The sequence below is a fragment of the Macrosteles quadrilineatus genome, unplaced genomic scaffold (assembly GCF_028750875.1).
Source record: "Macrosteles quadrilineatus isolate MER2022 unplaced genomic scaffold, UCM_ALF_1.0 Scaffold_55__1_contigs__length_795759, whole genome shotgun sequence".
Taxonomy (NCBI): domain Eukaryota; kingdom Metazoa; phylum Arthropoda; class Insecta; order Hemiptera; family Cicadellidae; genus Macrosteles; species Macrosteles quadrilineatus.
The window spans coordinates 231,893-244,873 of record NW_026542648.1 but is presented as its reverse complement, the minus strand read 5'-3'; the positions used below and the strand labels follow the sequence as shown (position 1 = coordinate 244,873).

The window sequence follows — 12,981 nt, the reverse complement described above, 5'->3', positions numbered from 1 at the left end:
ACACCACAACCACTGCAAAGCATCAGATCCAATTATACCAGTCAAAGACAGTAGGGTCTTACCTTGTCTGGCGTTCTGTTCCATACGATCACCGAGTGGCCGGAATTGAGAAGGTTCTTGACGATCCCGGAGCCCATGATGCCTAGCCCGAGGAAGCCAAATTTGAGGGTGGAAGGCAGAATGTTTTTCTCTTTTAATGTTTGTGACACACTCTCTAAATCTAGCGGCGGCGTTTCCTGAAACAAAATGAAAATTCAATAGTCAAAGATTTTTGGTACTGACACAATTGCGCATTAACATGTCAAAGTTTTATATTTAACCATCTTATCATGTTTGTTAGAATTAATTAATTAATTCATAGCCTAAAAATGCCTGTTTTTTCCTGTATTCTGGGGGTAAAGTATTTTTTAAGATCCTTTATCATGTATTTGGTAAATCAAACCAAATAACACATAATTTTTATGAAAATAGTTTAAGGTAGCCTATATAAATTTTGTAAATAATTAAAAAACAACCTTTTGAAAGAATTTTGAAATATTTAGAAATTGGGTAATATAGTCTTTTGCATATTTAAAAAATTGAAGAAAATGAAATGGTGCAAATTTGAGCTCTCTGGGTGGTTTAGCTTTTGAGTTACAGTATTTTTTTAAATTTGTCAAATCCTGCATTTTAAGGTTTTTTTTTAGATGCAAAATCCCAAGAGGTTTTTTGAACAACAACAGTGTAAAATTTGAAACTAAAACTCATGACGGTGAGTACAGTACTTAATGTTCAGCCAAATCTAAGATGTCAAAGGTACAATTCACTTAGTAGAATTGGTTGATTTGGCATGGAATGCCCCATTGAAAAAATATGAATATTCTAAGTTACTAAGATATATTAATAATAATAATCATTCTATAAGCAGCACTCATAGTAAGCCTGTATACTGCCTGTAATACTAATTCTGCAAGTTGTGTGAAATGGCTGTGGGTCCAGAAAATAGTATGAATGACATTTGTTAGAAATGTTGTTGGTCTATATAAAAATCACCATAGCTTATTCAAGTTGAGTAACCCAGTGCTGGCTCTCAAGACGTTCTCTAGAACGTCCAATCAAACAGTTCAAATCAAGAGGGAAAAAAATTATTACAAGAAGCAATAAACCGGAATATGATCGAGGATTTGGTCATTGTTATACAGTATAATAAATACGTATGGACAAAGATTTTAATTTTTAATAAACTCATTTGTGATGTTAGTACTTTTATACTGCACAAAAAGGTTCACTTTACACAACAGAAGACATATCACAATCATGGATATAACTTGACATTTCATACTTATTTTTAAATTAGAAGAATTGCTAATATAAAAACTCCTACCAAAGCAAACCTGGAGAAAAAGAGAACTTCCATTTACCTGGTGAATTAACTCCCTTAAACACGTCTGATTTATTCTGTATTTCAATTAGGTTTAACAAGTACTAAGGTTGCTGCTAAATATAAAGTAATAAAATATTTTGGTTAATAATAATTTTAGGGTCTGCATCCGATTTTTGAAATTTCTGGTTGATTCCAAAAATTATTCATGAATTTTAAGAAAAGTTTTTTGGCTCAACACCTATTTCAGTTTATATGTTAATTTGCTTTTGAAAAAGGTATGTATGAATTAGGTAGGTTAAATGGATGTCGATTTGTTATCTCATGTAAAGAGGTTCAGTTTGAAATTTTGCTTGAGAATGATTGACTTATACCTAAATGAATAGAAATACTGTAAAGAATAGCGCAATATGCCAACAAACAGTAAACTTATGCATAATACATCTTCTACCAGACTTGTAGTATGTTGGGGGATATTTTCCAAATAGGTTTTAGAAATTAATATTAAAATCTGCATTACTGAGTCAGTAAATTGAACAGTAAATTCATTACAGCAGCTGCTGTGAAAAAGTAAGGTGGTGACAAATTAAATGACCTTGAGCCAAACCTTCTAGTTGTCCAGGCTTGTCAAGGTTTCAAGGATATTCAGTGACTCAGTCACTCTTTGTTGTGATTTAAAAGAGAACTGCTGATTTTGTTTTATCCCTCACTCTTTCAAGCTTAGATTTGTTTTAATTTATCAATCACCAGAACAGATGAGAAGAAATGTATATTTCAACACTAGGGCGTAAAGTGACTCTTTTCGACATGAGCTCAAGAAAAATGAGCAAGGGTTTTTGACACTTTTTTGACTATGTGTTCAACTATATTTTTTGTCATATGCAACATTAATAAAAATAAAAAAAACTGTAAAGATAACCTCTCTAAAAGACTTTTAACTTGTTTTTGATTTTGCTAATGTAAACAAGCAGCTGTTTAATAAGTGATTCAATCATATTGTCTATTACAACCGTGTTAGTGTATATTATTATTTAGATATGTCCAACCATTGACAAGAATGCCACAATAAGCTACAATCAATGATATCAATAATACATAATTTTGATACAAGTTATTGCTTACAATAGAAGTTTACAACACCAGACTTATACTCCCAAGGGACTAAAAAGGTGTTTTATTCCCTAGAGAGTAAAATAACTACTTTAGATCCACAACGTATGCATTGAAAACGGCTGTTTTTGCTATGACAAAGATTGTTATTTAAGACTTTGTACATAAATACAATAGTTGAGCACTTCTTCAAGAGGAACTGTCGACATTGGTTTCAATTAAAATATAAAAAAAATAGAAACTGTCTCAATCTTATTTTTTTTATATATATATACAATTGGGCATTATCATATTTTAAAAGTAAAAATTTGAAAACCCATTAATAGCTTATATAAAACATGGTGATCTTGCTGGTTCGCGAACTCATTCTATTTTATCCAGCCCTACACTTTCAAGCCAAATTTCATCAAAATCAGACTAAAAATACTTTAAATACCTCAATACTTTCAAAAGCCTAAAACAATAAAAATAAAATATATGGTATTGTTACCACAGGCAGTAGGTAAACTGGAAAGTTGTTAACCTTTACAAGACGCTTAAAATTATATGCTATTTGACATAATGTTGCCATTTGTTTTTTTATTTTTTTATTATAGATCTACCAATATTTAAAAAAAATAATTTGTGTAAAAAATGATCATTTTGAAAATCATTACCTGTGACACATAATTTTAAGCTGTGTTTACCAGAATTACGAATTTTCAAATCAGAATGGAAATGTTTGGCGGTTTCAAAAATACAAGGTAATAAGTCAATACATGAAAGATTCATAAAAATTGCCACAATTTTGAAACAAATTGAGATAATTGACATCTGTTTTCACTAAAATGTTGCTCTAAGCAAGACCTCTCTAAAAATGTACAATGTGATGTAGGTTAACATAAGGAAATTTCGAGATTCGAACCGGTGACCTTCATTTCTAGAACACTCTTTGCTTGGATCATCATGTTCTAAGTATTTTAAATGTATTTTTTGCGTGTGATTTTGGGGGAAATAATTTTATTTCGCATTAATGTATTTTACTTTTTAAGTCCTTAGGTTTTTAATTTTGTTTTTTCAGCAGCTAGCTTAATATTCTTTTTGCCTAATTTATGAGCCTAAATCTCTAGAAACTATCCCAATATTTACTGTATATGAAAAAATTATTGGTAAATTTTAATGTAAATGACATGCCTGAATATTTCAAGAAAATAACATTACAGCAGAATCTGTTGACATTAGTCAGATAATTTTAAATAGTGGGTAATTTTTATGGATGGCAATTCTTTTGTATTTACTTAGCTGTCTTTTAGGTCACAAATAAACTAAACATTTAACTATGGGATGCAATAACCACACAATTGTAGCTGGTCTATTTATGTCATCAGAAATAGTGTGTGAAAGGGAAATTTATAGAATCGTTAAGAGAATTTTGCTGCTAAACTATTCTGGAATTTGACATATATTTTGGGAGAAAGAATAACAAATAATCAACAAAATTGTATGTGCAATTTTTGTTTAAATAATTAAATACCATCTCTACTAGCATTTAAGTGTATACAATCTGTAATATGATATAAAAGAACCGTAGTAGCAGTAAAGTCTTCTGGTTCGTTTGAAGAGAAATTTAGATGCTCCAATAACCAAAGGAAGAGAACCAAATAGAGAGCAGCTAAAAATATGGGGATTCCTTTTGTGAACAATGAAAAATATCACAGCTAATAAAATTGCTACCGATCAAATAATTTATTTTTCCTACAGTTACCTAACAATGTACATGTTCTCTCACTGATTTGAGAAAGCAAAGTGGCCAATTCGCTCATCAGTGAGACAATGTTAACATTGTCTCACTCTAATTACTTTGTCTCACTCCAGATTTGCAGCGTGAAGGCACGAAATAGTGAGCGCGCAACATGCAGGCAACGTCGTATGCACGCGAAATACGTTGGCAACACTGGCTGTAAATCAGCTGGTCAGCTGTTGTACTGTTGTATTTGTCACTTCACATTAAATGTTATATTAAAAGTTCACTTCTGTGTAAAAATAGGTTATGTTTCTTCACCAATTTATTTGTTTTATGGTAACTGTAGGAAAAGTATAATGTGCAACTCGAAATCAAAGTACAATTGCCTCACTCGAGAAACCATTCCTCACTCGCCTACGGCTCGTGAGTAAGGATTTCTCTCGAGTGAGTCAATTGCTCACTTTTCTCACTAGTTGCACAAATAACTATTTCTTTTTTAATGAAGTAAAATTATTTGTAAAGACCCTATTGAAATAAATTTAATCTCATTTAGTTTGGTTGTCCCCAAAGAAATTCTAATATAAAATATTGGATAGATGCTGTGGCTGAGGTTTAATTTTCTGTGAACTAGGTAGGAAGATTAGCACTCAAAGCATCTTATTATTAAATTATGATCACATTTTATGCTGGGAATTTCAAAAACATTAAAGTATGTATTTGAGGTACATAGTAATTGAGGTGTTTGAGGTGTCTTCATTTAAGAAAAAAGTCTTAATCAAATGTTCTTTGTTCTTTACGCATTAAGCAAGTAATAGTATTCTATGCTTGCTGGTCCCAGATACAAACACAATACTAATTTTCACTTTCTCCTCCTATATATAGTGTAAGGAAAAATATTGTTTTTGTTAATGATTTTGAGTTTGGAGTGAATATATTTGTTTTGGGTCCCCCTAAACCCAAAAAAGTTGTTTTAGAAGTGATGTCAGGCCACACCTGTAGTCGGATTTTGATGAAATTTGGTATAGGTACTAAATCCATATCTCCATGACTTTTTCATTTTTTAGCGAATTTCCCATATAGGGAATAAAGCTATTACCGTAGTACTCATGGTAAGACCTGGACCCGGGACCGATTTTTTTTTTCGTTTTGAGGTCCCTAGAGGCCAAAAACACCATCCGTTCAAATTCATATATATATATTTATATATGTGTCCGTTAGCGCGATAACTCGAGCAAAAACGATCCGATTTTGATGAAATTTGGTACAAACGTGTAAACCTACGTTTATTCGAACGAGTTCGCGAACCAGCATGATCGAACCATGGGAACGGGGGTTTATGGGGGGTTTCATGGGGTAAAAATGGGTTTTTCCCACTTTTGACTAAAAAAACATAAAATTTTGCAATTTCTTTCCAAACTATTTTGTAGAGCTTAAAAAAACAAATAATTTAGTATATTAAAGCGTTATAATGCACATAATGGTTACGGAGAAAATTTCAAAAAATTGTAAATTTAAAATTCCCATGTTATTCTTATGGAGAATAAGTCAACTGTTGTAGTTTGCTTGTTTATTAACATTTTTTGCCCAAATTTGGAAAATGTTTTTATTTCTTACTAACTATTAATATTTTACATAAAAAACACTTTTACCCTCCCTGTTGCAGCAAACCTTAGTATGTGTTAAACTGATTCTATTTAAATAGGGAATAAATGTGATATTTTTAAGGAGACATTTTAGTGTAAATCCAATCAGGCAAATGGAAATTCGCTTAGTCTGCAGGTTTGCTGCGGCAGGGGTATTTTTTTTACTTTGACTTAATGGTGATTTTCCCACAAACTAACAGATAATCGGATTTTCTTAAAAATTGCCTGAAAAATTTTTATAAAAATTCAGTATGTTGTTTTATGGTTCAAAAGTGTTTGTAACTTATGTTGTTTTCCCATAAAAACCCCATAAATTTTGATAAAATTGAATTTTAGAAATAAAGCCAGTTTTGATTAAAATTAATGTGTTATGGTTCTTATAAAGTACAACCCCCCATTGCTACGGTTAAAAAGTTATTGCAACTTTTGTGATTTTCCCTAAAAAATATCATAGTTTCTCCCACTGCTTACCCATGATAAAGGTTGTTGACAAGCTTATGGGAGAAAGTATGAGTAAGATTACTGATACTGTTTAAGTTTATTTTTCAGTAAATTTATGTTCAGGAAGGAAAAACCAAACAGGTTGGAGACAAATTATTTACATTTGAAAATTAAAAGTAGAGTTACCAGCAGACCAAGAGATAAGTGCCTTGTACTTTGGTAAAAGGGAGGCTGGTTTAGTTCCCAATATGCCAACATTGAACCTTCCCTCTTAATGCAACTAGACTGTTGAGAAATACAATAATTTTGATTTTGACATGCTTTGATGAATTTTGTTTTCACTTTGATAAACAATCTTGAGACTTAGCACTGGGTATGTTGGTGTAACGAGAGAGTACTTACCGGCCTTGTGACATTGGCTGGCCTGTCGAGTAGGTTTGAACCGGGACCTTTTCTTAGAGGACTGAAACAAGAAAAATAGAGCATCACGTAAGCGAGCTTCTGCGTGATTTATTCCTTGGTGTACTAAAAATAGTAGACTATATTTAGATCACTTGGTAAGCTTAGAGTTTGGTTTCAAATTTGACAATTTTATTTAATGGTATAAAACAACTGTTAAGAGCCCTTGGAGCCGAGCTGTGCTCAACTCATAAAACAATTACAAAACTACAAAGAAAATGTCTAATGTGACAGTGCTCTGCATAATTAAATTAAAATCACCTTGGTATTTGAAGGAATATTTTAAGATGGTAAATAGCTCTTCAATGGCTGTTTGAAATCAACATTGCTCTTATGGCGGGTAAATCCAAGGCCATCAGTTTCCAAGGACTCCCTTGGAAAACAATTACAAAATACAAACAAAATTTCTAACATCACAGTGCAGTATATTTTAATTACTTTAAATATAACTTTGGTATTTGATAGAATATTTTGAGATGATGAATAACTCTTCGGCAGGTTTTAAATTAATCCAAGATGACAGCTATCCTACATGGAATCTTAAGGGCTTGGTGCATACGCGCCTGTGTGTCCATATACTGGGTGAGGTAATTTACATCAGACTCAACTGTTCTTTGAACATTACAGACCTAAGACATCTTGAAATGCTACAGAAACATGTTAGATTTTGATATTATTAAACCATTCAATTATTTTAAACCATCCAATTGGTCTAAATTTTACTAAGAAATCCCGAAGGAAGACGACCGAGAGGAAGGCCAAAACAAAAATGGTGGAGCCAAGTAAAGAAAGACATGTAGCAATTAGGAGCAACTGAGGAGGATGCAGAGGATAGAGCAAGATGGAGAGGCTTTGTTGGTGCGGCCAAATATCTTCTTAGATATGCATGGCCCTGGGAGTAAATAAGTAAGAGTAAGTATCCAATTGGTCCGAAGTGTTTACAAGGAAGCCAATAATTGCATGCCAGTCAATCGTCTTCTGACAATCAATTGTCTCACTTACTGGCATCACCATCGAGTAATTAGAGCTGGAAATACTTTTGGATAATTTATATTGGAGGTGTGCAAGTGGCTTGATTTTCGAGTCTGGCCGAGCTGAAAGCTTATTCTGACGATGGCAGAAAGCGTCTGAGAAGATTGTGTGATTGAAAATTCATAATTTTGCGACATTGATTCATACCACGACACATTGTAATATTGTTTGCTATTTGACAGCAAAGGGTGTTACCAATTTAGACCAACCTTGGTAAATATATAATAATACCATGGATAATGTACAATAGTTTCTAAACCAAAAGTAGTAAACAAATAAATATATTTTTTTAATTAATACTTTTCAATGCAACCATTTTTAAAACCCAACTTCATTTTTAACACCTTAGAGTACTCCACAGAAGGCCTGAGACAACCACATTTTATACTCGATTGGACCCAACTCAATGTAAAAAGTTTGGCCCACAGATCCCTAAAATGAGCCATTTTTTCCTTTAAAAAGTTATTACGAGAACGGAAATAGCTAATGCCACATATAAACCATTGTTTATCAGTCCATTTTACAAATATGACTGACCTCAGCCCAACATATTTTTGTTTGTTGATATTTCAAGCGTCTATTTGTAGCTAACTATATGCACTATACTATATACACCATCCGATCAAATTCTTATGTGTTTTAGTTAGCATGATAACTTCATTAAAAACTATCTGATTTTTTTTTAATTCTGTAGGCCTACAAACATGTATTCCTTCTTTTATTACCAAATTGCAAACCAGCATGGTTCAACTATAGGAACGGGATTTTATGTGGTAAAAATGGGGGTTTTCCATTTTAACCCTCAAAACACAAAACTTTGCAATTTTTCTTAAACCTATTTGTGTAGAGCAATACAAATCATCTAGTATACTCAAGCGATGTTGTATGCTTAATGGTCTGCCCCTTCCCAACCTAAACTAACCTAATCTGTGCTTCTTATCAATAATGCACAATAAGCTGTGGCGGTCATGTCTAGACGTAGAGTCTATCCCTTCTTAACCTAACCTAACCTGTGCTTTCTAGCAACCATGAGCAATAAGCTGTGTTTGTCATGTCTGGACCTAAAGTCCGCCTCTTCGCAACCTAACCTAACCTGTCCTTTCTAGCAACCATATTCAATAATCTTTGTTGGTTGTGTCTGGACCTAAAATCTGCCTCTTCCCAACTTAACCTTACCTAACCTGTGCTTCCTATAAACCATGCACAAAAAGCTGTGGTTGTCGGGTACAAAATAACAAAAACAACAATGTGGACGTGGAATTTTCACGTGCATACTCATCTCGCTCGCTACTCTAATTGACACTACATATTTAGTAATTTCACCTCAAACTAAATTTTCCCAGCATATTTGGAGGCTGAAAGAATTTCTATTTGCCTGATATGATTTTCACTAAGATATTTTAAACAAATGCCAGATTTATTCTGTTAAAGTAACTGTCAGATATTTCGTTTTGGTGACTTCAATATGAAAATTTAAATCGGTCCTGGGTCTAGGTTTTACCGTGAGACCCAGACCTATGGTAATATATAATCTCTATATGGAAAATTAATTTTAGAACGGAAATAGGATAGTTTCACCCACACTGATACTTATATTTCAAACTAGTCAATAGTAAATGATCTTTGATTAATTATTTCTCGACTTAAGAGTGCAATATACCTGGATGAGCTATGATCATTGATTAATTATTTCTCTACTTGAGAGTGCAATATACCTGAATGAGCTATGATCTTTGATTCATTATTTCTCTACTTGAGAGTGCAATATACCTGAATGAGCTATGATCTTTGATTCATTATTTCTCGACTTAAGAGTGCAATATACCTGAATGAGCTATGATCTTTGATTCATTATTTCTCGACTTGAGAGTGCAATATACCTGAATGAGCTATGATCTTTGATTCATTATTTCTCGACTTAAGAGTGCAATATACCTGAATGAGCTATGATCTTTGATTCATTATTTCTCGACTTAAGAGTGCAATATACCTGAATGAGCTATGATCTTTGATTCATTATTTCTCGACTTGAGAGTGCAATATACCTGAATGAGCTATGATCTTTGATTCATTATTTCTCGACTTGAGAGTGCAATATACCTGAATGAGCTATGATCTTTGATTCATTATTTCTCGACTTAAGAGTGCAATATACCTGAATGAGCTATGATCTTTGATTCATTATTTCTCGACTTAAGAGTGCAATATACCTGAATGAGCTATGATCTTTGATTCATTATTTCTCGACTTGAGAGTGCAATATACCTGAATGAGCTATGATCTTTGATTCATTATTCAGGGTTGCCACCAAAGTGAGATAAAAAAATTCATGCATAATTCAAGGTTTTCATTGGTAGTTTTGAAAAATTCATGGGGTATATGCTCGCACAATTTCACCATAAAAGAGTGTTGCCTAGTTCAGAATTGTACATTAATTTATCGACAATATATAGTTTTGTGTGCTACTATCAAATAAAACACATTTCATGCGTTTATTTTAGAGTTAAAAATAAGAATTTAATATAATTTATCCAGTCTAAAAAAAGTAAAATCACAGATGAAAAAGGATATTAATAAAAATCTTGTGTGTGATAATACGATGTAATTATTTAAAAAATTGAAACATCTGATTTAACAACATCATAGGCCTAATGATAAATTCAAACGTTAGAAGAAATAATAAATAAAAAAATAAGTCGGATTGGTAGTTAGGTCTAGGCCTAACCTAAAAAACATTGCATCTAAACATAAAAGGTTTAACTTAGTTAATCCAGCAATGGCACAACTTTACTGTCTAAACATCAAATTAAGATAATAGGCTACTATAAAAACAAATGTTAAGAACATGATCAAGAAACGGTTATCTTAGTAATAGGCCATATCTAGGCCTACTAAAACGCACATGCAATTTATTACTTTATACAGTAACACAGTAGGCTAGCCTACAACATTGTAATCCAAAGCTGAATCTAGGCTAAGTTAGGCCTGAACCAACTTTTATTTATTGAGAAGATTAAAGGTTACCGACTGACTGATAATAACACTCTAAAAAGGTAAGATTATGTAAATAAATATTTAGTTAAAGCTAAGAACGAAACAAAAGTTATGGAATGTATGTAAGTTTAGACATAGGCTAACTTACATTAAGTAATAAAAAAATAATTAATTACATTACAGAAAAGGTTAAAATAAACTTAGTTAGGAGGATGTTTCTTCAGATTGGATCAGTTTATATATTATTATTTGCCTACACAGGTTTAAATCACAGTTAAAACAATTATTTAATTAAATTTACATCTCATTAGTTAGATTCGTATTGACTGAAAACACCTAGTTAATGCTTCAAAAAAACATTTACATTTACCTTCCTCAGAACGAAATCACCATTTTTCAGCACAACATTGACTTCTTGCAACTTAGGCCTAAATAAATAAACTTAATCTCACGTTGTAACACATTTACTAAACACTGACAGTAGTTTGAAATGACGACATATTTGACCAAAACAAACACAGCAGACGATTAAGTTCCAGCCGGCGCAAGCCATTTTGACCTTTATGGCAAGGCAAGGTACTTCTTATTTTAACGTTGTAAAGTATCGGAAGTATAATATATCAGTAATAAAAAATATTTAATTTGAACACTTGTTCCACTGAGTGTTGGGTAATCAATTATAAGAAGCACAAAACGGAATCACGAGTGCAACAAGTGATCTTACTGTCCAGTGTCCACCACTACTTCAAACGTTTGACTCGTTTCTAAGTTTCAGATCACTCAGATCAGTTTAAAACTTTTAGGTTATGGTTACTCTGAATTTCCTTCCACTAGTGATGTGCGATACGTATCGTATCGTATCGGAATATCGCGATACGCGAGGGACGATACGATATTTCGATACGATATTTGAAAAACGATACGTATCGTATCGCCTAAAACGATATTTGTATTTATATCGGCACATAGAGCGATACGATTCATGTCAAAACGATATTTTTAAGCTTTTTTGCGCAGGCCGAGCAAACTGCAAAATCTGTACTCTGTGGATGTGTAGTTTGAAATAGGAGTTTTTGATGTCTGTATTTTTGGTTTTTACTTGATAATGTACCAGTCCCATCCACTGAGCTAAAATTATAACTGGAGGTAGCACAGCCATGGCAGAAGTCTGTCAGAAGCGTGTCGCTGATTTTGTTAGGTTGGTATAGCAGTGGGTTTTCTTATCATAGCAATAACATGGCTTCTTATAACTAGGTTGGTATAGCAGTGAGTTTTCTTGTCATAGAAATAACATGGCTTCTTATGACATGACACCCGCCTCACGCAAACATGGCGGCTGGCGACACGCATCTTTGACATTCAGTGCTACCTCCAGTTAGATTGATAACTCAGTGATCCCATCCCAGTCCATTTCCACTAGCGTGCTATGGCTATCTGGCAGTCTGGCACTAGCAGTGCGGACTGCAGACTGCAGAATGTGGGAACTGTCTGTGGCTGTGGTAATTACATTAATGTATCTGCAATCCTAAAATGCTATGGGAAGGATAGGGAAACAGGTCCAAGACGTAGGGAATTGTGAAGGAAGTAGTAAAGGCGAGCAGTGTGGAGTGTGGAAATGGAAATATGTATCTGCAATACTAAGACTGTTTTCAGAGTAAACTAATGATTTTCCTCGAGCAAAGCTTGGTCCCCAGGTACTTATATAAATTTGCCGTTCCTAGGTTAGGTAGGGGAGGGGGGAAACGATACGATACGTATCGTTTTTCGATATTTTTGACGATACGATTCGCGTATCGCGATACAGACGCCCGATTCGATACGGCGATACGATATTTTTTTCCGATACGTATCGTATCGCTGTATCGCGATACGCGTCCGTATCGCCCATCACTAACGAACACTAGAGTAGAGAGTAGAGAATGAGAGCGAGCATCAATCCCGATTGTCGATGTTTTCGAAACATCGATGTCTTTTCTATCGATGTTCGAAGTTATTTGTTTACATCGATGGTAGATTACCGAACCGATGATTTGATTTGTTACATCGGTCTTTTAGGCCAACAAAAGTAATGAAATATTGATGTTTTTCGTAACTGAATTGTATTGGTTTTAGGTTAATTGGCTGTTACAGTGCAGAGAACAGACGAGAAACTCGGAACAAACATCGATGTGATCGATGTTTTAGCTCCGAAAGCATCGATTTTATCGGTAGATCAGTAC

At 33.4% G+C, this 12,981-nt stretch overlaps 1 protein-coding gene across 4 annotated transcripts in view; it reads right to left on the bottom strand.

Annotated features, from left to right (window-relative positions):
• Positions 1–12,981, bottom strand: part of LOC128981883 (cytokine-like nuclear factor N-PAC) — a 93,774-nt gene that overhangs the window by 51,033 nt on the left and 29,760 nt on the right. For all 4 annotated transcript variants that reach the window (XM_054400856.1, XM_054400859.1, XM_054400858.1 and 1 more), the window contains 2 exons: positions 6,680–6,740; positions 63–236 (listed from right to left, as the gene is read on the bottom strand). In XM_054400856.1, the coding sequence (XP_054256831.1) occupies positions 63–236; positions 6,680–6,740 (235 nt within the window). The remainder of the gene's footprint in view (positions 1–62; positions 237–6,679; positions 6,741–12,981) is intronic.